Source organism: Centruroides vittatus, unplaced genomic scaffold (genome assembly GCF_030686945.1).
Source record: "Centruroides vittatus isolate TY-2023 unplaced genomic scaffold, ASM3068694v2 contig_564, whole genome shotgun sequence".
NCBI classification, from domain to species: Eukaryota; Metazoa; Arthropoda; class Arachnida; order Scorpiones; family Buthidae; genus Centruroides; species Centruroides vittatus.
Window position 1 is genome coordinate 1796009 of NW_027122335.1, and position 27795 is coordinate 1823803.

Consider the following 27795-nt stretch of genomic DNA (forward strand, 5'->3'; position numbering starts at 1 on the left):
GTCCAATGTTTAGAACCCATTCAACAAAAATTCAGGATCTTTGCCAAATATAAGTCATCAAATGATAACCTATAGCACAGAGGAAGGTATCTATGAAATTTTATCTCACTGATGTGATGGAAATCGAAATAAAGTTATTTGAAACGGAAAGAAGCAACAGTTTTTTTTTACAGAAGAGAAAAAAAGCATTGATATACAACTTAAAATTTTGTAATTCAAAATTTATTTTCTAGTTTAACACTTGAATCAGAATTATATATATTTATCAAAAGAATTAAAGCTAAAATTCAAATCGATTCCATAAATTTATGTGAACCTACTATAATTTCTTATTAAAACAAACTTTAAAAAAAAATAACAATAAATTAATTTCTATTTACTTGTTCCAAAACTGTACTTTGATAATATTTCGAAGTAATGAAAATTAATCAGTATAGCATAGTCACTCACAGTTATTATTAGTAAGTTTTTCCTCCAAAAAAAAAAGAAATTATTAGTATGAAACTAATAGCAAAGTTGTATAATAATATTAACAAAAGAAAATTATAAAATTACCCATAAATCAAAGATTTATTTTGAAGTCATCAAAATGTTACAAGAATAATGGACAACTACTACTATTTTTAAAACTATTTAATTTAATTATACATTATCCTCTGAAAAATTTAGAAATCTGCATTCAAAAATTATACAATAAATAATTCCACTACATAAAAATTTTTTTACAAAATTCAAATGAAATAGAATTAGAGTATTTTACATTCTGTGGAAAAAACAACAGTACAAACCAAATGAAAGTTTCCTGTTCAATTTTTAAAAATTAATTTTACACAAACTATAAAATTATATATTTATTTTAAATCTCAAAATGTAAAATCTATCTATCGTTTTTATTATTTACATTAAAAAATTTTAAATTTTGTAACTTCATTGTATCATGATGGTAAATGATGATTAATAATAATTATTAATTTTCATATTAACTTTATTTTAGATTGTACTGAATTAGCTTTTATAATCCACTTTATAATTTTTATAAAAGTCTATTAGGAATACTGTTTACAACTGTTTATAAAAAATTGTTTAAATTTGCACAATTTGCATAATTTAAAATCCTACAAGCATTTAGAAATCTACAAAAAAAATTCAAAAAATTAAAAGTATTAACACACAAACAAAACATAAGACATTCATCCTGATGTATTTAAATTTTTTATCTACTATTCATCTACATATTTGTAATAAACAATCACTTAGAAATTTAAAAAATAAAAGAGAATTATGTTTACTAATATAACAAACTGAAATTAGTAAGAGTTATATTTTGATACATTAACAGTTGTCTAATTGGTCATTTCTTGCATTTCCTAGAAAGTTTACTCATTGGAAAATAATATCTACATTCAAAACATATTTTTGTACTTTTCGTAAATACAATATTTTGTGATTTAACGAGCAAGTTCTTCATTGGCAATACCACTTGAGTTCCTAAAAACAAACTCATTCTTAAAATAATTTTTAAAACTGATAAAACAACTATGCCCAAAACAGATTTAGACTGATAAGCTGCAAGAAAAACTACTTACTGATTATTATTATTTTGTCAGAATTTGAAATTGTAGTGTTTATTAAATATTTCCTCTTAAACTATGTTGATGTATCTGCAATTCAAACAATCAAGAGTCCTTAATCAGTAGAACAAAACTAATAAATATTTGCCATCTCATATGCTAGCATTTTAAAATAGTATGTCAATTATTATTTTAATTTTAAATTGTCAGAATCAAATGATAGGATGATAAAATCCAAACTGTTTATAAAACTCAATATACTTGATTTAATAATCTGTGCATAATGTAAAAAAAAAAACCATCTTAAACTTTTGTTCAAGATATTCTACATCTAAGGAAAATAATTTATTTTTAATGTTCTTGTTATAAAATATTTTGTAGCAGTATATTAATGCTTAATTTTCTCCTGTTAATAACTATGATCTCTTAAAATAATTTTAATTGTAAAATTATTTCTTCAGATCAAAACATTATAGCACAAGTAATGCAATGCAATTTCATTTTATTCAAATTTAAAAATAAACAAAACCAGAAAATGATTCACCAAATGTTATATCATTTAAAACATTCATAATACTTGAAATTTATTTTAGAAAATTTATAAAGCTATTTTTTCAACGTTATCTGAAGAAAAAATTTTAGATATTGAATAAAATAAAAATTTTTATACATTTTTAATATAACATGAATATATTCTCTAAGGAATTTTTACACATTATTCTTATATAATTTCTCAAAATATCATCATCTATACTTCATAAAAGTTCATAAAATGATCAATTAATAATTACAAAGTCAAACATTTTTTAAAATATTATTCTTTTTAATCATCAAAATCTCAAAAATATTACACAGTAAATTCATCTTACAGAATAAGTTTTCCAAAGTGTCATTTAATACAAAATAAAATCATTTCTATTTTTATATGAAAGTATATTTTATGAGATGAATTTAATATGTAATCATTTGTATGAGTTTCTGATGTGAATGGCTTAATAAATATATCAAAAATTGTGATAAGCATTTTTGAATTTATAATTATTGTCTAATCATTTTATGAATTTTTTAAAATGATCATTGTTTGATTTTGAACAAAAACTATTTACAAGATAATTACAAAGCAAATACCTGTATGTATCCTATTGATGAAATTGGAAATATCTAAAATATTGGATAATAAAATTTTTATTAATCTTCTATTTAAGAAAAATTCTAAACATATTTCATCAGATATTCCTTCTCTCTTAGTTAGTTTTAGTTAAAAATAAATTCTTTAAAAATTATAATTTCTGAAATATAATTTTTAAAACTGAACTTAAGATTCTGGTATCCTTTTAAAATGAGATCCTAATTACTAATGAAATTAATGAGTTTTATACATTGAACATGCTTCTATAATACTTATATATATATAACAGTGAAAACTAAATACAATATTGAATATATATTTGTTTTTAAATTGTAAAACAAATAACAAGGAATTCTTTATCACTCCAAACTCTTATTTCTTTATGCAATGTGATTTTATTATAAATGTTCCTACATTACAGTATTAGTTAATAAAAAAGTGTATCTTGATTATTATTACTTAACAATATTATTTCATAAAACAAACTTTTGACATGGTATAAATTAAGATAATTTAAACACTAACAAATTATTTGATTAGAATAGGTATTATAAAATTTATATTAATAAAAATTACAAAACATTATTATTTCAATAACAGTTATAAAATTATGTAATTTTTAGTGGGGTGTATGAGTTTAAATCATTAAGAAAATGGACAGTAGCATAAAATGAAATTATTGCACAAGTAAATCTGAATTGTTTTTATTTAACATGCATTACTGATTCCAGGTGTATGTATGTATGTGTATGTATATATATATATATATATTCATCCTCACAAATAAATACTGGATATATTCATCCTCACAAATAAATACTGGACTTAGATTATTTTTAATTTAAAATTATACAATCTTTATATGAAAAAAGGGAATCAAATAAATTAATATGAAACAAAAATTCTAATATCTGTTTATTCTACCAGGCTTTATTGTTTTCAGTTGTTCTATACTATTTCATTAAAGTTGGAAAAAAATTTAATACATTTGTATTATATTTTATTTTATTTTTTTTTTTTGAATTTTGAAAAATTACTACTACTGTTTCATTCAATTAATATTTCTTAATTTGTAAGTAGTTTTAGAAAAAATTATAGTCTGGCAAATTAAAGATCTACATTTATTTCTATATATGCAGAATGGCATTCCTAAATTTAATGTAAATGAAATATACATAATCATATGTTTATATAAGAATATAAACAGACATGTATAATGAAATGTAAATTCTTATTTTCTATTATAAATTTAACATGTTTTTGTGTATTAAATAGTTATGTTTTATTAAGTTTTATATTCAAAAAGAAAACATGTTAAAATACAACTTAAACATGTTTTTGCAACAATAAAAATCAAATTTAACTGTCATCATATATATATTTTTATTAAAACATTTTTTTCAATAATAATTTTTAATACATGAAACTAACTAAATTAGAAAAACCAAAATTTTTTAAAGCCCTAAAACTAAAAAGAAATTCAGTGCAGTAATTTCTTTGTTATAAATTTTATTATTTTTGAAAATATTTTCTGAAGAATCCTAGAAACAATTCAAACCATTGATTATTTCCAAAGTCAGTGGAATCATGCTCGACATTCCAAACACCATTGTCAAACTTCTAGACTTACAGGAAAGCGGTGCTGAATGTCTGACGTACACGTTTTCACGTTTAAAACTTCAGTCTTAACCTCATTAATGTTAATGTAAAGTGTTGTTTCAGCATCAGATTAAATACAATAGCTCTGCACTAAGCTATACAGAGGAGAAAATGCAGTCCCTCATGCAATTTTTGAATAAGATGGCATCAAACTGTTCAACATCTATGGACAAGTTTTGTTCAACACACCATCCTCCCACTAAAAATACAACTGTTTCAGCTCTGTAAAAAAATGCCTCTTGAGAAAGCTCTCAAATGCAATTTCTAAAGAACTTTTTATCTATTCAAAGAGATTGCCAGACCTAACTATCTATTTGAATCCTTTAGGCCCACTGAAGACCAATATTTTCTAGAATCTAGATGGCATTTCTAATCAGACAAGGATGTTCAACAAGAAACAACAAAATTATTATTTATAATCAAACAAAAATCTTTCTCCTGAGTAAGCAATCAAACATTAGTAGTAGTGAGTGAACAAAGAGAGAAACTATGGTATATTAAAAAATTTCACTAGAGAGCATTTTTTTATAAATTATTTTTATTTGATACTGCCTCTAATTATTTTTATTATTAATTCTTATTAAGTCAACAAATTATAAAACTTGTAAATTTTGATATTTCTAAAACTTATTTTTCAATTATTTATTTATTTATATCTGTATAAATGCATAAACCCCATGATATGACTAATGCCATCTCATCATCAGTCCCTCTTTATTTATTGAATAAACAACAATATTCTGCAAAATATGTATTTTGCATCATAATGTTGTAATTTCTTTTAAAATTTTTATTTCTTTCCTCAATAATTATAATAATAATAATAATAATCTTTATTCACAAAAAGGGGATTATCCCTGTTACAGGGGGTTGTACAAAATTGACTTATAAATTTTTGTATTATTAAAACATTAATTAGGTTATTAATATTTAACCGTTTTTATACATTTCTTTCCTTAATAATTATTATTATTGCCTTAAACATAATGTTTTCCTCAGTTATAAATAATGTTTGAAAGTTTCATGCAAAGCAGTTTGCATTCTACATTTTTTTTTTTTTTAGCAGCTAAACAATCTTACTCATTAAACTATTAACAGATGTTTAAAAGATTAATTTTAACTTCCTTTTTAAAATATTAACAAACATTTATGAATAAATTACATTAGAGCTAAAAGCTTTGCACTAGTTATATTTAAAGATTGATTATATATTTAGATATTTGATTTCAAATCTAACTATATGCATTTATTCAATTTCTGCAAAACAAAAAAGTAAAAATAAAAAAAATTCCTTAGAAAATTTAATATATTAGCAATCTTAAATTAATATTACTAACATTCTAACTAAATTTTTAAAATTAAAATGTTTTCAAAATTTAAATTTAATATATTTTTACTATGAGTTATAGCCAATGACAAAAGGGATATTTCTTACTATCCAATATTTCTACAACTTTTTGAAATAAATACAAAATAACAACAATAATTGATGACAATAATTAAATATCAATTCATCAATTTTCATTAAAATATTTTAAATAAATGGCTATCAAATAAAAGATGATTGAAATAAAATTCCTATGTTAACATACAATTTTATCAAACCAAATAAGAATATTCAAATTGAAAAAACCTTATTATTTTCAAATTATTTAATAAAAGATTTTCTTTCATACAATTTTTCATAATTAAATTTATCATATTTCATAAGCTGACAAATCATTTATAATTGACTACAAAATTTCACATAAATAACAAAAAGTGGTGATTTATATGAATATAAAATTTGTTTCTATTTCAACATTATCAGTTACTATATTAATTTAAAAAATTTTTTCTTATAATGAAAGAAATAAAAACATTTAAACTCTTTTTTTTTTTTCATCTATAATCCTACAAACTATATACAAACTCAATGTAGAAATGAAAAGAATTAAAAATACTAAAACAAATCAAATTTCATAATTATAATGCAAAAAACAAAAAACATTTAAAACAAAATTGGATAATTTTAAATATTGACAGTTGCAAAAATAATTTTAGTGAAAACATTCTCATGTAAGATATTCAATATTAAATTCATTGATTAAATTTTATTATATAATTTCTTTGCTGGAAATGAATGTCTAACGAAACTATTTTAACAATATTTTTAAACTTTAAATTCTTCATTTAAAAAACTTTTTGAAGAAAAAGATCCAAGTATGTTTTCTAATTTTGAAACTAATGCCATATTTCTATAGAATTGAATAATTAGTATACAAATGTGTCACATTATTTCATAAATTCAGAAGAAAAACATAATTGTTCATCTTCTGAATTTATGTAATAACTTTTGTTCAATGATCCAAGTATTTTATTATGCATGCATATACAGAGTGAGTCAACAGTCCCTTGCACCCAGCAGCAATTTCCTTCCAAAATTACTCAAGATATATTCATGTTGTCAATGTAGTTACACAGGAAGTGATGAGTGTCAAAAGTTCAATCCAATTCTCCAATCTTAAAATCATTTTCAAGGTCACTTATGTTTAACTTTTTAACAAGCAGAAGTAAAGTACCAATAACAAAATTAAAGAGCATCATTTAATTTAGTTTAAAACCATTTTCTGGATTATTAATCAGCATTGTGTAAACAAAAATTAATATCTTTTAAATATAAAAGATATTAATTTTTAAAAAATGAAGTTTAAATTAATGAGGAGTAAAGTAATTTGTTTTAAGTAGGGGGAAAAAGATCCAATCTGATGACTTCCTATGTAACTATATTAATTTTGTTAATTGTCTTCAGTACTTTTGGAATGAAAAAGGTGCAATGGACTTTTGACTTGCCTTGTATACAGGTAAAACAACTTTTAAACAGATATAATTTTTAATCAAAGGTCCTGTTTTTAATTAAACATTTAATTTAATTAATAAAACAATTAATTGAAAGATGGCATTAACTAGACATAGTAACTTCTCATTCGTTCTTAATATATAATTAATATATAATTGAAGCGTGCAATGCCATAATGTTGTAAATGCCAAAAAACAAACTTTTCAGGAGAGAGAAAAAACACTTTCTAATGAACAAACTTTAATCAAATGCTATAAAAATTATTTTAACAATTTACACTTTGGAATAAAACATTGGGTTTAATTTCAAACACCTAAGTATGATGGTAAGGAAACAAAAAAAGTTTAAAAACAGGGTTAGAGCCATAACGTTGTAAATGCCAAAATTGTGCAAGTGCATAAAGTTGTAAATGCCAAAAGCAATTGCAACCATAAAATTAATGTTTCTACAGCTGAAAAACAGTTTTGAATATCAAAAACTTACATTTAAATTATTAAACACAATTTACAAATTCAATATCAATTTTAACATTAAAAACTAGCAATAATCTATTAGTGACTGCTTCCTGGCTTCAACAATGTTGGGCCCACAGTTTTGGTACTTGAACTGAACTGTAATCTTTATCAATTGTAATATAATTATGATAAATGAAGGAAAATATAAACAGTAAGGTATTAATTTAGTGTAATAAAAGTTGAAATGTATTTAAAAACTTCAAATTTGAAAGATTAATGGAAGTCCGAATATCATTTTGAAATATCAAATAATAAGATGATACAGGTTAACTATTAATAAACTGGGATTCAGTTATCCGGGTCTGCATAAAAAACTCACTGCATTACAAATTTGGAATAACAAAATGATGTAAATGTAAACCGTAACATTTTACGTGCCAAAAGTCACATGGCTTACACTTTGGCACTTAAAACGTTATGGCTTGCACATAAATTCATCTTCAAAATATAGCCACTTAGAGTGCCACTATCGCCACAATATTTTTTTGTAGGAAAAAACATTGCATTTAAAATTCATTTCTTCAATAAAACGTATTTTGAGAAAAATGGCATTTACAACCTTATGGCATTGCACGCTTCAATTCACTTAACACATAATTTTTTCATAAAAGGAAAGGACTTTTGTTTTACTAGTTAAAATTTTTCTTCATTTTTGATAATACTACATATATTCATTTAATATGAATTTTGAAATGGAAATTTAAAAATAAATTTTAAAACTATTAAATAAACAAAGTATTTTCAAACAAATTTAAACTCAATACCTTAAAATAAAAGATTTGTACTAAATATAATTTCTTAGTTGGTTTGATGAATATTTTATATTTTTGTCAATTTTATAAATTTTTTTATGTAATAATAAAATATTTTATCAGAATATTGTTAAATTACAAAATATAATAGTAACAAAACATTATTTTTTACTTAATAAATGTTCCAACAAATTTATTTTGAGTTTATTCTATGTTGAAAATTCTAGTTCTATTCTATACAGATGAAATATCTTAAATTTCTGCAGTTTATCAACTGTATTTGTTAATATGCATTTTAACACACTCATATCACTTTTTTATAGAAAGTATCATAAAAAGAATGAATTAACAAAGACTAATATAGAAGATCAATGACTGTATATATTTTAGATACAATAGGAAAAGTAAATAAATAAAATTGTAAGGAAAATTTATTGCTCAACTTGAATATTTTTGATATTAATAAATTCAAAATTAGTGTTAAATTTACATCACACAAATTATATTATTAAAGTAAACAAAACAGTAATATTTTATGGTATTTAAATTTAGTGATTAAAACAAAAACTCCAATTAAATTGTCTCCTCAATTGATTTCAACTTTAAAAGTATAAAACCATCTTTCTCCAGCAATATTTTTGAAATAAGCAAATTTTTGCTATATTTATAACCATCCTCATCAGAATTTATATATCATAATTAATATAATATATTTTTTTTAAAAATATTCTATTCTTTGAACGGAAAACCTGAGAACTAAAGAGTTACCTAAAAATTTCTCTTTCAATATAATTAATTTCAAAAAAATATATACTTGTAGTACATTAAAATTAATGTTAAAAAAATTTATTTTGAAGTAATGAAGAAATGCTTCGTTATCAAGTATATAAATATTTTCCCTATAACATGCATTTGTATGACATTTTATATATACATATTTTTTTTAAAACTAAACACTACTTAAATGTTTAATAAACATAACGAAAACTAAACAACAAAGAAAAAAATCTCCCTCATATTTAATTTTAAATACTTTTCACTACCACAAGTTTTTAACAATTTTTTTCCCTAAAAAAATTTACTTTTATTATAATTTAACAATTCAAAAGTGATGTTTTTAAAATATGTTAATACTTTATCAATATTCTCAATTACAAAATAAATGGAAATACTGATTATAAAAAGAATAATTAATATACAAAACAGAATTACCTAAAAGAGATATCCTAATAATTCAAAAAATAATAACAACAACAATAATAATAATAAATAATAAGTTCATTTCATTTAAAAATCTAATACCTATTTCTAAATATTCAAGATGATGATCTTATTTTTAATTACACCAATAATAAACTATGTTACATAAGAATATCTGGTTATTTTCACAAGAATATTTTTAAAAACATTTCAGTTTAATTTACAGAATATCTTAGAATATACATATAATTGTAGAAATTTATTTTAAAAAGTTAAAATAATACCAAATTTTCTATATTTGAACATAAATCAGTCAGCTATAGAGAACAGACGATGTCTTTAAACAGGAGATGAAGATTTCCTTATTAGATAACTACCATAAGTCATCTAACAGAGAACACAACAGAAAATTAGTCCTAGAATATTCATCTACACATTAAAAAATTTTTTATTAATGATCAATACTTTTAATAATAATGGTTATATCATGATAAATTATCAAAATGTTTTTGTTACAACATGATCTCATAAATAAAAACAAATTTACAATAGAAATTAATAAAAAAAAAACAATGTTTTCAATTAGTTATATATTTTTACATTTTAAAAATAATTTCTAATAATTTAATGATTTCAATATATTCAGTGATTGACCTCTATTCTTCATATTCTATTCTCTAATTATAACTAGCATGACAACTTTGTAACTACTAAAAAACAAAAATGATGATAATGTAAAATTTAAAGCTCTTTTCTTAGTATCCATTTTATTGTTGTTATAAATATATAGTATACTTCCTTTTAGGCAATAAAAATTATAACATTTTTATTTTTAATTGTTTAATTCTCATATTGAAACAATCTGTAAATAACTAAAAACTAAATCTTAAATTGACAAAATCAATTTAGTTAATATTTCTGAATGGATATGAATATTGTAAGTGTTTAAATGCATTTATTCCTGATATATTTATAATTAGTTTTGATTAAAAAATTTAATATTGTATCTATTTCATTCTATAATTATTAATAAAACTTTAAGACAGTTCTTAAATAATATAAATATGGATTACTTATTACTTTTTATATAAATAATCTTAATTAAACATGAATTTCTGAAATTAATTACTTTTTATGCTGTTTCACAGTAATTTTTGAATATGATCGTAATCAAGTAATACAACTATGTAAATCCATACTTGAATAATTTGTCAATTTTTCTATCTGCAATAAGTCAATAATGTATTCATTTTAAAAAAATTACTAGAATACAAATGGATATATTTTTGATTCAATTTTTCCTCTTCCTATTTAGTGAAACTTTATGAAAATAGTAGATACATGGTTTTTCAGACTTTTCTGTCCATGTGCCTTAGTTTTCTGACAGAGATTACTAAAACTTTATCAAAATTTAGTAACAACATTTGTAAATATTTGCATTTTTTTAAAATGCCATTCTATTCTTTTAATTTTTGAATTAATTACTTTTTTGTGTAAAAAATAAATATTAAAACATTTTATGTAAATTAGAATCAGAATTACAAACAAAAATGATGCTAAACATTCAAAGGATAAAGCATTTCTACATTGTATAAAAATGATAAATTTCATATAAATAGTCAACTCATTCTTTGTTTTCTCATTCTTAAAGGATTTCATTTTAAGGATAGGAAAGAAAAGGAACAGAATTATGAACCTGTGGCACATCTGAAGAATTTGCTTGAATGCAACTTATCATATTTTTAACTACATATAAAATTACAAAATTTTAGTAATCATAGTACTCAATTATTATATAATAATACAGTTATTAGTGAATACTATGAATTAAAAAAATAATTCAAATATACAAAATATTCACACAACATATCTCAAAAACAGTTTTAAAACATTTTTTAATGAAGTCAATTACATATAAATGATATTAGTCTTGTGATTTAATTCCAATTTATATTAATCTTGGTTTTGTATTCTAGTTCCATAGTTAGCACACAATTTATCTTCATCATTACTTATTAATTTTTGTAAATTTCATTAGAATAGATTTATAAATGTTTTTTTATAATAGTTTCTAAACTGAAACTTCAGCATACACAAATCTCTTTAACATTAGATACAACCATTTTGGCATACATATAAAAAAAGTTTACCACTCTTTGATGATACAAATCTAAGAATGTTTTAAGCAAATAAAATCAAATAGGATAGTTTAGCAATACTTTCTTCACAGAAAAATCTAACCAGAAAACAAACTATGTATTCTTATGAAAAAATAGTTTTTGGAATAAAAAAAGTAACACTTCAATGGTAGTTATGATAATGAAATTATTACATAAATTTAGAACATTCAAAAATAATGAAATAATTTTTTATTAAAAAATTGGAACCTACCTCATTATGCACATTATCATTATCACTATTCCCTTTTTTTTCCTGAAAGAAATATCTAATATAATCATTTTTATAAGATTCATTAATTAAATGTATCTTATGAAAATAAAAATGTATTATGTAAAAAAATTTAGTATTTTCTCTTAAAATAGGATAAAATGTTAATGTTGATCAAACTGTATTATGATTAATCTCAAATTTATCATTTCATGTACTAATATAGGAAAAGCAATTTCCTGACTTTTTTCTTATTATGCGCATATAACATTATAATGATTTCGAAGAACCTTAGAATAAAGGTCAATCACTGTCTTAATTTTGGAAAAAATTTTCAAAAATTTATACATTTTAAAATTGTTATAAAAACACATTTAAACTTTGATTAAGAAATACTTGAAAATAATTCAAAAATCTCTTATTTTTTTAAACATTTAAAAACAAAGGTTTTGTTAAACTCCATTTAACTTTATATATATATAATTTAATAAGTATCTGTCCTAAATTTTCAAAATATTTTTATTATTACATGAACATTTTTGAATATTGTTTGTCAATATAAATTTACGAGTATCTGTTACAACAAAAACAGTTTCTAAATTTAACATCTAATTAAATCATTAATTGTCTCACACAAAACAATCTTTCACACCAAAATATGTTAAGTGCAAGTCTTAGGGAACTCTTGAGATCATCCAGGCTTAGGCTTCACCAGGAGAGAGAGAGAGAGAGATACCAAACAGCTGCAGACGTTTCCAGCCATCCCTGAGATAAGAGGAATGGACACGATTTCAGAATCGTGACCTCATTCATTATATTCATTAATCATTGATTGTGCTGTTATTATTGTTGATTATTAAATTAATACTAATTAATGAGAAAATTTAGTATATTGCTTTAAAATTTGTGCATGAAGTTTTTATCATCATGATGTAATAATTTCAGTTAACTTTCCATCAGTATTAAAATATTTCAAACTTTAATAAATTGTATAGGACTATCAATTTTGAATAAATTATTATATTACCAAAATGTGTGATAATTTTTAATGAATATTTGGTTTATTTAATTAGAATTTAATACCATTTCCCTGGATGTACTACCTCAGAAAAGTGTTCCATTTGGTACATTGTGATGGTTCAGGTCTATGAGGGGTCTACAAGACAAAGAATACCTTATAAGACATTCATATAATAAAATTGTCTTTGATATTATACCTAAGCAAAAAACTAACAGTTCCTTTCCCTAAATAATTTTCATCCATCTTATTGGAATAATTCTGACAAATTAAAATTAATATTTAATATATATATAAATATATATATAAAATAAAAACTCACCATACCACTATTTTATTACATTTATACACAATTAAACAAAGTAAAAAAAACTAATAGTAGTATAAACAGATATTCTTAAGGAAGGAAAAATAACTAACTTTAAAAATAAAACTTACACCCTTGGAATATGGGGCTTCCAACATAGCTTCTACATCAAGATCATCAGACATGGTTAATACCTAAAAAAATTTTTTTATTGAAATATTTGTTTAGAATACAATTAATGTTCAAAATGAAATAATAATAATAAAAATCAATCAATTAATCTTAAAATATTTTTATTGTTATAATTTATTATTATAACAATAGTTACATAGTTACATTTTTTTTTTTTTAAATAAACCAATTGTCTAAAACTTTAAAATGAGAGACAGAACACTGATGCAGTTTTCTTTTATCAAACATTAAGCTGCTTAAATATTTTTATACTATGTACCAGACATGGGCAAATGCAGCTCTTTTTGAGGTGCAGCTCTAGTTGAAAGTGTTAATTTCTGTTTTTTATTATTATTTTTATAATTTTGTGAAAAATATGTTTATTAAAACAATTCAATATTTCTTTTATATTATATAATAAAATTGCGCGCCTTACCATACTGTCTGCCACGACAGTACAGAACTGCAGCTCCCATGCATTTTGCAAAACCTACATTTTGGCTCCCACTGAACTCTTGCTTGCCCACCCCTGCTATGTACTGTACAGTACTATTAACAACAACAAATATTAACAACAAAACATAACATTACCAATAATTAATTAATTGATCTTATCATGAAGATGACTCAATTGTAAAAATGAATTTATCATATTATTATGTAATAAATTAAAAGATGTTAATTTCTCAAATATAGTTACATAATACTTTCAGAATTATTCATTATAATTATGAAAACAAAAATACATGTAGATAGATAATTTCTCAATATATATAAAACAAGAATTGCTGATAAATTTTTCAGTTATTTTTGAAAAGTTTAATAATGCTTGTACAAATTTTTCTCTTGTTCAAAACATCCTCTGTTACTTCTGTAAATTGCCTTACAATGCTATTTCCATGATTTGAAAACCTTTCTGACAATTTAGATGTCAATCTTAAACTATACCTGTTTGCAACCTTCCAAACACCATCTAATGATTTTGCTTTTTGGTTACAACTTCTGTTTCAGTTAACCAAATCCAAAGAAGTCAAGAGGTAGGCATCACTATCACAACCTTTCATAGATGCATTGATATAGCTAATTTCTATTTTCTGATGGAGTTTCTCAAGATAGTGTTCTGTCAATTGTAAGATGTATGAGCTTGCTTCGTCATGATGCAAAAACATTTTGTGTATGTATGTACATACGTTGTTTGAAAAGCATCTGCTTTGTATGTATATACAAAGCAGATGCTTTTCAAACAATAGTTTCAGAATGTGATAGAAATATTACTGTCCAGATATTTTCTTTTCAGGACACTGACAAGTAGAAGTGGCATTTTTCTAATAAATAACCCACAAGCATGAATCCTTCAGGATAGTTTTCTCAGCATTGCCATACAGTCTTCTCCAGTGTTTCATGTAACAAATTTTGCAGTGCCATTATAATTGAAAAGGTACAGTACATCCAATCCTTAATCCAAGGTCACAGCAAATTTTCTTCTTCTACCTATCAAGTATCTTTCATGTAATTTCTTGTGTTAGTCCTGTGATTCTTTTTGTCAGAATCTGATAGCTTATGAACATGTCTTATACCAGCATATCCAAGTTCAGATCTTTGTGAATGATGTAATTAATGAATGACATTAGCATTTAACATTTCTTTGTCAGTGCTGTTTGAATCAGAGGATTTGATGGTATGTTGATGGAAGTTTGGAAAAAGTTCAGATCACCAACTCCTGTTTAAAGGTCAACATATGTCAACATACTGAAACAAAGAAAAAATATTTATATGTTCTTTGTTGATTTTGAGATTTGAATTACTGTAGAATATCACATGCACAGTAGTAACTGAAAGCACATGCTATTTTTTTACTAATAGAGGTGCAAACTTATTCAAAACTAACTGAAAATGGCCATGTCTCCTAGTTCTTTTACTTCACTTTCAATAATTATCTGGTTATTTCAATTTTTCTAATACAATGGAACCTGATTAACTCAAATCAGTTGGGGAGAAAATTTGGACTTTGAGTTACAGAAGTTCAGCTAAAAATCAAGGTTTTGTGCATTGGTTTATTGGTATATTCTGACTGTTTATGTCGTTAACTGGCACTCTGTTGCATAGTTAGTAGATCTTGCAGGCAAGGGACATTTGTCAATCTGTTACACCAGATGTATATTTCATAATAAACTATCCACATGATACTTTTCCAGGTCTTATTGCATGAAATTATTACAGTCTATGTGAACCTATCAGTGTTGTCCAGAAACTCGGAAACACTTAACTGAATGGTTAAATAAGCCACTGAGAAAATGCTTTCCCAAACAATTGATCCATTCACTCCTAAATGCTTAATAAGAATTTTTTTAATTGAAATATTTCAGCACCTAGAATCAATGTTTTTTTTTTATTTTTTATCACAAAAATCACTCTTTAATATTGTTATATTTTTAAAATTTTGCTGCAAAGGTTAAAATTTTTACATATTATAGAAACAGACACTAATTTTTTTTAAATTAATCTATTAAAAATTCAAAAATCTGTTTATTTATTGTCAGCTAGTCTATCAGCAATTAAAAACAAAAAAGCAGGTTTGAATGGCAATTATGGTAGCTAGATCACATTTGTTGTCTGGAAGCACCACGCCTGCCCATTGTTACAACACAATGTCCAATTTTAGTCATACTTGGTTCTCATGCTTTACATAAAGTTTCTGATTAGTTTATTCAATAGATAAACATTAATTATTTTATTTAACAAAAAATTTCAGAGAGTTTAAGAAAATACTGTGCAAAACCCCCATTCAAGTTAACTGGTTTGATTTAACATGTAAATCCCTAAGCTAGATAATCAGAGAAAGAAAATGACTTCAAGCAAATACAACTTTGAGTTAACCAGGATTCACTGTATCTAAACCTTTCTGGGTACAAATGTTGTTGGTAGTTCTGGGAAAGGAGTAAAATAATGCATTGAAGATACTCTTTTTTTCCTTTAAGGAAAAGTGGTTGGGAAGGGAGATACTGTGTTAGTCTACAAAAAAAGACTAAAATCAATTTAAAATTTTATGATACAGTGTATCAGCTGACAATAATACTAACTGTCCTTACAAGTCTGCAATTTTTTTCCTTTTCTATGTCAAGCCTTCTTTTTCTGAACCTTTGACAACTGTTCTCTGATGTCTTATGTAGAAGTATAAATTCAGTACTTTTCTTATGAAAAAAAAATATTTTTTTATAAGAAAAGTACTGAATTTATTAAAAATATATATATTTTTTATATTATTTGAAAAAATATATATATAATATATAAATATATTTTTGGTTTATTTCTGAAGGCCACAGTAGCTTGTCTTTCCAATTACAAAAATTTTAGTTACTTTATTTATTTTATTTACAAAAATTTAGTTAGTTTTCTGCATTTAAGCTAACTTTATGTTCTCACAGCAATAGAAATTGCAGAATAGAGTTTTCAGAAACACAATGTAACCATTTTTGCAGGAAAAAACACTATTCTTATAAAACCAACCATACATAAGCACTGTTTCCCTCTGAAATACTTTATTCAAATAATATGCAGAAAAGGGCTATGTCTAAAAAGGCACTGGCCTTTCCTGCAGAAATAGAACAACAATGCCAACTCTCTTAAAAAGATGATAGTGTAACCCACTTTCACTTGTTAAATCACACTCTCTGTAATGACTTTCATTACAATTTTCCTTCAAAAAGATCATTTTGGAAATTGAAATTTACTGAAAGGCTAAAGAAGACTGTTACCTACACCACATATTTCATCAATATTCATTAATAACTCACTAAGTGCTGTATTTTCTTGGAATGAAGTAAAATTCAGTAATAAAAACATTAACACCAAAAACCCATTTAGAAAAAAAAAAGACTATTAATTACAAGGATCTAGATCAGTGTTTCCCAACGTGGGGCCCACGCCCCACAGAGGGGCAATTCGATTGTTAAGGGGGGCAATTCGAAAATGCACTTGTCCAGAGTTAAAGTTAACCATATAGCCGCTGTACGCCATATTTATTGTAAATATTGATTTTAGTTAGTTTTAGTTTTCTTTGTTCTTCGTTTCCCATTCCTTCTAGAACTTTCCTTTATAACCCTTTTCCCTTGGGTAGGATTAACAATTCTGGGAACCACTGAGAACAAAGAGATGAACGAGGCCCTTAGGCTGGTGAAAGAGGAGAAAGGACATTCTTTGCCCAGACCTCGAGGTGGACAGACACAAGTTGTGGTGTTTCAGATCGCGTTTGGCAATGACTGGAAAGTGCAAGAGACTTTGATGAAAGGATCGGGTTTTCTCGTGGTTACCATAAAACAGTGTGGCAATTAAGTGCAAGAAAAACTTTAACGAACACGACAAGAGATCTTCCAAAAGAGTTCAACGTATATGTGGGGGGGGGGACATAAGAATTTTAGAAAGACTTAGGTGGGGCATAGCACAAAAAAGGTTGGGAAACACTGATCTAGATACTCTCACCTGCTTGGAAGTCTTTTTATGAAGACCAGTAATTGGTAACTTCTCTATCCCTATAACAGTGTAGACAATTTATATGAATCCATTACACACACTGTTGCATCCAATAAAATTAATGCTTCTTTAACTTTAAACTGTGTTCTAATTATGATCTCTATTTGAATTTACTATGTTAAAACCTGAGAATAACTGTTTAAGATAGCTGAAAACATTTGTTGGCCAATTAGCATTTTTTTGCTGCTAGATTTTTGATGTTAATGCATTTATTTAAACTGTATGCAGTTGTTCATCAAGCTGTTCATGCAAGATTCAGCTTGTTAATAATCAATTGTGTAAGTTTTGAGTGTTAAAAATTAATTAGCAGTAATTTTCCAGAATAACAGGAGATGTTATTTTGACAGTATTGCATACTAGCAGTTGATTTGGGATTAGAATTGTAATTGTAACAGCAACAGAAAAAATATCTAGCCATGCCAAATACATTACCACAGCCTTGTGTTTATATTTAAATTAAAGAGAAACTAAATTACACTGAAATTAATAATTATTAACTTTTCTTATATTTAAATCTACATTTAACCACTGGTTTAATTTATCTTTAATTTAAGTATTTCTTAATTTTAACTCTGTTCTGAAAGTACTAAGATGGTTTTCCCCATACCTATTGAGCTATGGTGGGATTGACCAGTCATTATGGGGATGGCCAAGTGGTAAGAAATGGGCTCCCATCATCTGGACAGAATGCACATTAAAAATTAGATCTTTCAGTACAGCTATTAATTTTTGTCGTCTTATGGCAGCAAAACATACTAGCTATTAGAGTAAACTGGTTGGCCTTGCTGCAACTGATTGGACACTATTGATTTTGGAATAGAACTATCAGATTTCTTTCTGAAGCATGATAAATTTCAACTTCCAGATACAAAATGTTCAAATTGAAGTGTATGATTATAAGTGTATTTTTGTATATCATTTTCCTATGTAATAATAGTTTATTTTATTAATAATACCTGCAGGACCTCTTTCTAAATGTGGACTAAATCAATAGGCAATATCCATCTTAGGGAAGTTGTTAGTCCTATTGGCATCATTGCCCTTTCATCCTGAAACAACAACTCAACATTAAGAGCACCCAAGTAGTCAATTCTTCCAGTTGTATTATTCTAGCTCTACAAAAGATTTAATCAGAGTGAAGTTTGCAAAGAAACTTCTACATGCTTCAAGCAGACTGGCATAGTAATCACATGGCCCTTTCATTTAGCTATGAAAGAAGAATGCAGCATTAGGTACAAATATGTTTGTTTTAATATAAAATCCAAGATTTTGCAATTCATTTGTTAAATCATCAAAAGTACACACCTACAATAATAAAATCATAATATCATCTTCATGCAACTGCTCCTCCTATCACTAACAATCACCAGTGATTAGCCCCCTCCCCTAGAGTTAATGATGACATAATATATAGACATCCCCATAGTAACAGATAATTGTTACAGACTTAAAACATAAGTATCAGAAAAATAACTATTTTATAATAATTTAAACAAGATTAATAAAAAATATTAGTTAACTTTAACTACAAATAAGCTATATGCAAAATACAACTGGAAACTAATTAGTCATATTGGTAAATAAGAAGTAGACAAATTCACTGAATAAATTTCAATATAAATTTTATAAAAAAGAAAATATTTAATTCTATATATTAAAAGTATATTTAACAATTTTTTTTAAATAACACAAATGATTTATTATTTGAGAATTTTTTCAACAAAATTATTATAAATACTGTATTTTTGTATAAATTTCAAAAATTATTGAATGAATGAAAATAAATCTATCATAAGAAAATTTAAGACATTTTCAGAAGATTAATTATTTTACTATTAAAATAACCAAGCTAATATTTTAAAAAGTTTCATGTAGCATTCAATAATATAAATATATTCAAACACCTAAAGCCAGATTACATTCAGGACTATAAGGCTAATTAATAAATGATCAAACAACTTAATTTGAATTACAGCTTCAATCCTGTAAATGTTGTTATTATAAGTTTAATTTAATTTAGAAAACTTCTGAATTACCATAATCTTGTATGGATAGTATACAGGTTACCTATGTTTCAAAGACAATTTGAAAGGAAGTGCAGGTTGTATACTTATTTTAAATTGCAATTATGATCTCATTTACCTTTGTCTAAAATCACTAGAGCATCTTTAGAAAATGTGGAAAATCCTTTGTAAACAATAGACATTCATCTATCATTGTAATTTTTCTGAAATTGCCAAATAAATATATATGAAGAGAAGAAAACTAAAGACAATATGCACTTTCTGTACATTCAATCTATGCTGTAAATGATATTACACATTACTACTTAAATTTTTATCTTAAAAACTGATAAATTTTCAGTAATTATCATCTATCTTCAATGATGTCATTTCAAAGAATTTTCACAGTTAAAACATGATGGGATAATTGTCATCCTAATAAGCTATGAATTCATTGCTAACAACTGTTGAAACAAAAACTAATATAATCCACCTGCTATAAACAAATACTATCCAGAATAGTGTTACAAGATAAAATCAACATTTAATACACAAAAGTAGGAGTGTCAAACTCATGTGATATAGCAGACTGTATCAGTTATATTAAAACCTTAACAAGTTGCACAAATTAGTAGCATTTTTTAAAAAGGAGCTCAAAATGGTAAAAAACTATTTTCCTTAAATGCATCAAATACTGACTTTTTTATAAATTAAAAAAGGTATTGATAGCAGCAAAAAAAAGTTCATTAGGCACAAATAACTTTTTGAAAAAGAGGAAGCAGTTTTCTAAAAATGACTAATCAAAAGAATCAAGAAGAAACAGCTTTTCAACTTACTTTAACCATATAGGAAGTGACACAGTTGGTTAATATAAAATTATTAACAGACTACATCTAACTTTAATAAAACAGTTCAGATTTAAATCCAATTTCATGCAAAACACTACAACATCAAGAAAGACCCAATAAAAAAAAAAGTAATAAGTATTTAAAAATGGTTTAAACACCTAGAAATTAAGAGAATAAAACCAGAAAGAATAAACAACAATATAGTTTAAAAATGTGCAATTTAAAGTATTTCTTTATTACCAATGGGAGGAGTAATGAAGTAGAATTTCAGTGATATGTAAATAAGTATTAAAATTAAAAACACTAAACCTATAAACCAGTTTATAGGTTTAGTGTTTTTAATTTTAATACTTTTTAATACTTAATAATTTTAATTTTATAGGTTTACAGAAGTTACAGCTTTATTTTTCCAATTTTCAGTAAGGATTAGTATATCAGTAAAATCATTTAGTGAAGTAAGAAGAAATGTATACTTGCTGTTTAAAGATTGTACAGTACATTTTATTAAAATATTTTAATTAAAACTCATTAAAAAAAAAGTATATAAACGGAAAATTACAAGAATGATATACATACCCTGTATATCATTCTTGTAATTTTCCATTGTCATTTTTTGTCATTGTCCTTTCATTCAAACACAATGACAAATTGTGTTTGAATGAAAGGTGTTTCAGTGTTTGTGTGATTTTTGTAATGCGTGATTTATGGGAGCAGCAATACAACGTGAAGTTCTGTGTGAAACTGGGAAGACAACTTTTATGACATTTCAACTTTTGAATCAAGTTTATGGAGGCAATGCTCTAGGTCATACACAATGTCATGAATGGTTTACCTGATTCAAAAGATCATCGTCAATCAGTTGAAGAGGACCCTTGACCAGGAAGGCCTTTGACCTCAACTGATGAAACTCACATTCAGAAAATTGAGGATCTAGTGCATGAAAATTGTTATCTGACTGTCAGAGAGTTGCAGAAAAACTTGTTCCTCATTTGATGACTGAACTGCAGAAGAAAAATCGAGTAAATAATTGCCTGGAACTCCCTTCAACAAGCCAACAATGATAAAACATTCATGTAAAGAATCATAACAGGTGACGACAGTTGGGTTAACAGTTACAACAAGACAAAAAGTTCAATCTTCACAGTGAGGTGGCAAGGGATCACCACACTCAAAAACAAAAAAAAAAACAAAAAAATGACAGTCACAATCTCACTTTGAATTTTGCCATCAGTACTAGGCAGGTGTTTTGAAATGGTTGCATGAAAAAATTTGCAAAACAAGACAAGAGTTGTGGCAAGACAACCCATGGTTCCTTCGCCATGACAATGCACCTGCTCACTCTAAGCCTTGTCAATTCACCAGTTTTGCACCAAAAATCAAATGCCCATCCCCAGCCTCTGTACTCACAAGGCCTGGCTTCTTGCAATTTTCTTGTTTCCAAAATTAGAATCAGTACTGAAAGGATACCATATTGACACAATTGATGACATTAAAATAAATTTGTCACAAGCATTGAAGGACATTGCAAAGTAGAAATACCACTGAGATAAGTGTGTGAATAGGGGAGAAAAGTACTTTGAAGGAAACAAGGAACAATAATCTGTAACTTGAATAAAAATAAAACAAATAAAGTTTGGTTACTTTTTGAAGAGACCTTGTTAATAAAATGAAGAACAAAATCAACAAACCTATAATAAATAGAACAGAAGAAATAATCTACACTATATGAAGTGTGTAATACCATAACATAATAAATGCCATTTATCTCTAAATTTGTTTTATTGAAGAATTGAATTCTAAACTAATGTTTTCTGCTGCAAAAAAATACTGTGGCAATAGTGGTGCCGTAAGTGGCTGTATTTTCAAGTCAAATTTATGTGAAACCATAAGCATCAACATGCAAGTCATGTGACTTTTGGCACTTAAAATGATACAGATTATGTTTATGTCATTTTGATATTCCAGAAAATATGTAACCTAGTGAGTTTTTTACCATTTTATTATAAAATTAAAATGAATTCATTCATCAGAAAAAGTGTTTTTTTTACCTCCCTGAAAAGTTTGTTTTTTGGCATTTACAACATTATGGCATTGCATGCTTCATATGAGTATTGCTCAACAAGTAGGCAACAAGCAGTTACGAAAGAAAAAGGAATTTGTCTCATTTAAAGTCTACTAAAAAAAAAAGTCCCACACTTCTCACATATCCAATCAATTTCCATAAAAAAATTATTAAACTATATATTATGATTTATTAGTAATCTTTAATGTTTAATTTTCATCATGTATTTGGATTATTGGTGACTTGAAGGTTAAGATTATTCTTCTGGAAAGATGAATGTTTAATCTCATACTCAATGCCAAAATCATATAAGAATTTAAAAACCATCATCTTTTGGCACTGTTGTACTTTGATTCTAACTACAATACATTTTTCATTGTCTGAAGATGACATTAAAGCAGTGTTGAAAGTACTTGCATATCTGTTTTGTAAGAATTAAAATACTAAAACACCAAAAGACAGCAGTTTTTAATGTTTATTCATCTTTCAAAAACCTTCACTAAAAACAATTTTGATAAAATAAAAAAGCAATTGTGAATATTAATTATATTTGAAACATTTTACTACATAAAAAATATTCACTTTAAGTATGAAAAATATTTTTAAACATTTGAAAAAAATATGACCAAAACCTAATAAATAGATTAAAAATTTTATATAAAGATTTATATAACAAATCTAATTATCCAAACAATTTGGCATTAATTAGATTATGTAATTTTAATGACTCATTGCATTTATTTTTCCATAAGCATATAATATGGAAAATGCAAAGCTAACAATAAAAATAAAATGAACAAACTTTTAATACCAAGCAATAATTAAAATAGAACATTTTCAAAAATCATCTTTAGATTCCAAGCTTACAGAATCATGATTACAATTAAATTTCAGAACACATTAAATTTAATGAATAAGAGCAAAATTTAAAGACTGATTAGTAGTACTACATATTAAATATATTCACACCTTTGATGTGTCCAGCATAACATTTAATTCTATAAAAACATTTTCGATCCCTTTAAGAGATCTTCAGTTAATGTTTACAAAGAAACGAACAAAAAATTCGAATTTAAAAAGAACGAATATTTCAAAAACTGGTCGTGCATCTAATGGTAAAAATGTAAATCCGTTCTTAATAACGTAAAATTTAAACATCCAAAATAATCCCAGCACACGTATATAAATTACCCAAAGGTAAAAAATAATATTAGACAGGAATAAAGTAAAGCGGCTTCTGCGGAGTCGTAAAATTACATCACATCCATTTTATAGAAAGACTTCCAGGCCGTGGATAAACTGTCGAAGTCTCCATGATTAATGCACTTTGTGTATTTCCATTTTTTCTATGTATTTCACCGCTTGTGCTGACCTTGTATGTTTAATAATCTCCACCTTGTCCCAATAAACCGTAACATTCTGTTCCTTGGCGAATGCAGCTAGTACAGAAGCCGCTTTACTTTATTCCTGTCTAATATTGTTTTTTACCTTTGGGTAATTTATATACGTGTGCTAGGATTATTTTGGATGTTTAAATTTTACGTTATTAAGAACGGATTTATGTTTTTACCGTTAGATGTACGATCAGTTTTTGAAAATTTCGTTCTTTTTAAATTCGAATTTTTTGTTCGTTTCTTTGTAAACATTGACTGAAGATGATCTCTTAAAGGGATCGAAAACGTTTTTATTAATGTTTTCGATCCCTTTCAATCCAGCATTAACGTATGAAACGTTATGCTGGACACGTCAAAGGTGTGAATATATTTAATTTTGTTACTCAGGTCCAGTAAGTATTTCTTATTATAGTACTACATATATAAAAAACCTTTCTTCCTTATGTGCACATGCACATAACGAAGAAAGGCACATGTATGGAATTAAAACTGAAAAATAAGTTCCATATAAATTCTTTGTTGACAAGCAACACAGTTTTATATCACCTATAATAAATTCAGTGGGTCAATTTATTATTTAATTACTCAAGAACAGATTATTTCTGAAAGACTTTTAAACAAAATTAAATTTTTAGCGTAAAGTAATATGTTCAAATTACATATCATATTTAGATATACCAATATATCTAAATATGATGAGATGGCAGTAGATCTGCCTACCTCTATACAAAATTAATTAGTTTCAAATCATTTACTTAGATAAATGATTAAAAACTAATTTGTTTGTCTGTAACCAGATTGTTTGATTTTAACTATAAAAATGGGTTTAGAGGAGATGACATATCAACATACTTGACATTTTGATTTTCAATCAGAATCTGAACACTGACAAAAACTTATATTTCTTGACTCATGTTGTAAGCACAACAAGCATCAGTTTTTTTTTATTAATTGATATTAATATTGTTGTCAAAACAATTTCACAGGCTAATGAATTACATTTGTTTAACACAGCAAACAGCTTTAAAATTAACTCCTGAGCAAATCAAATATTGAATTCCTAAAATGAGATTTGAAACAATCATTGGCAGGAAAGAGATTATAATCTCTTTCCTGCCAATGATTGTTTCAAATCTCATTTTAGGATTCAATATTTTAAGCAAATGTATTGCAATTTCCATCCTATTATGCATTAAAAATCTCTGACTTTAATGAAGCAAATTATAAGCCACTATATATAATTTGTGACAATTTTTCTATACAGTAATACCCTGAATTACATAATACATGACTTACATAAATTCACAGTTATGTAAAATGCAAGTCTCAAAAATTGGAAAAAAATCTGAATAGAGTAACACATAATTTTACAAAGAATTATTCTATTTCAAACATTCTCTCTTTTGCACTGTACCAATTTTTTACTTTATTGCTCTGCTAATCCTCTACTTTTCGGTCTAATTGTAAACACGTGCGCAAGCATACCGAGCACTTTTTCTTGTAAACAAGATTCTTCTACAGTACTCAGTGAAGGTCGAGCAGCGAAACCAAGCACATCTTCATTGCTTGTTTTTCTATATGTATTGTTTCATGTCATTATTGTAGTCTGCCTCGATTGATTTGTTTAATACATAACCTATTAATATTTCAGATTATTTTTGTTTCTTTCTTTGATTCGTTTATATATGTACTTTGTATTTCTATTGTTCTTTTATATACAAAAATATTATTGTATGTGTAATGTACGTACATATTATATGTACAGTACACATATAATAATAAATACAGTATTGAGTTATTAATTATGTAGTTACACTTAAGCAATTTACAAATTTGACTTACATAAAATTAGTTATGTAAAGGTCTACGGTTTGCATTACTTATGTTACTTCTGGTATCACTGTAACATTAAACAAATGACTCTACAATAAATTTTTGTTGTATCAAGAAGTCATCTTGACATGACAGTGTAATGAGAAAATCATCATCTTGTTTATGTGTCAGACAGAAATAAAAGATAAAAGTACCAACAAACTCATTCAGTTCATCTTGTCAATGATGTATATTTATAACATTATTTATTGGCTGGTTCACAAACAAATACAGGTAACTTTCATATAACATGATAGTTATGTTCTGAAAAAGTGCAGTGTTATGCAAATCAAAGGACCAATACAAAGCACGGGATTAGGTTTCAAAAGTTAGTGAAAGTATACTATCCTTTTTTGTTACTAAGAGAAATATGTTTATTAAAGCAGTCAATAATTTAACTAACAATCACAATTAAAAGTACTGTATTACGCATAATATTAATTTTAATTAAATGTGGGCATTTTCTTTTTCAAAATATTATCATCTGAACTTTTTTGCTGACTTTGATCAGAAATACTGACAACACCTTCATTTTTTTATTTTTATCATAGAATTTTTTTACGTATGGCAAATTAAAAAAATATGTTGTTAATCAAAAATACGTTCTTAATGGGTCATGTTTGTTCAATCGAGGACCGAGGATTTTTTCCCCAAAATGTGTGTTCAAATACCAAATTGTTCAATTTGTAAACAGTTTGAGTACTGAGATACCACTGTATTTTGTTCATTTTTACAAATGATTATTTACCTACAGTTAAAAAAAAATTAACAACACTTACCTAAAAATGTTTAAATTAACTTTACCAAATACAAAGATTAATCTATAAAAACAAAACACAGTGAGTCTTAAAAACTAAAAATCTGAAAGCAACAACACCACCTAGTTGATAGAAAAGCTAGGACAAGAAAGAAAAAAAAAAAATTTAAATTATCAGTTTTCATTAAACCTGAAGGCACAAAAGAAATTGAAAATTTTGATATTCTAAAATCCATGGGCAAATATGAGGTAACATGCATGCTTACTTGAATAAAAAATATCAAATGAAGGAGTTTGCACTTAAAAGTTGTGAAATTTTGTATGAAGGATTTCCCAAATTCTCAAACTGTGTTAGACCAAAATCATATTGTAGAAATGCTGTGTTGTATGAGGGATACCTATATCTCCAAGACTATCTTTGTTTAAAAAATGCTTTAGACTTAGCTTAAGATGTTTTATCTTAAATAATCAAATAATGATTAATAGCATCAAATCGTGACAACTTAACCATGAAGACTTTTGTTGTATATTGTCTTGAAATAACATAACATGCCTTTTTTTCACTGTTGATATGGAGAAATTTGAAAGTATAAATTAAGAAATTTCTTAGCAGTTTCATAAAATTTTTTAATTACTATGTAAGACAATATATTTTAGATATACAGATGGTGCTTTAAAGATCCTCTCAAACTGCATTATTTTATTGCTAATGCACTAATAAAATAAGCAACAATGAAAATTTATATAATTATTACTATATGACAAATTTCTTTATCACTA

The 27795-nt window shown here is 25.4% G+C and overlaps 1 protein-coding gene across 21 annotated transcripts in view; it reads right to left on the reverse strand.

The window, feature by feature from the left end:
* Positions 1–27795, reverse strand: part of Caper (RNA-binding protein 39-like protein Caper) — a 102247-nt gene that overhangs the window by 44451 nt on the left and 30001 nt on the right. For 11 of the 21 annotated variants that reach the window (XM_067274836.1, XM_067274832.1, XM_067274835.1 and 8 more), the window contains 3 exons: positions 13510–13572; positions 12057–12098; positions 2700–2732 (listed from right to left, as the gene is read on the reverse strand). In XM_067274836.1, the coding sequence (XP_067130937.1) occupies positions 2700–2732; positions 12057–12098; positions 13510–13563 (129 nt within the window). In that variant the 5' untranslated portion in view covers positions 13564–13572. Of the gene's footprint in view, positions 1–2699; positions 2733–12056; positions 12099–13136; positions 13210–13509; positions 13573–27795 lie in introns of all 21 variants that reach the window. The other 10 variants (XM_067274844.1, XM_067274842.1, XM_067274837.1 and 7 more) reach the window with 5 other exon arrangements.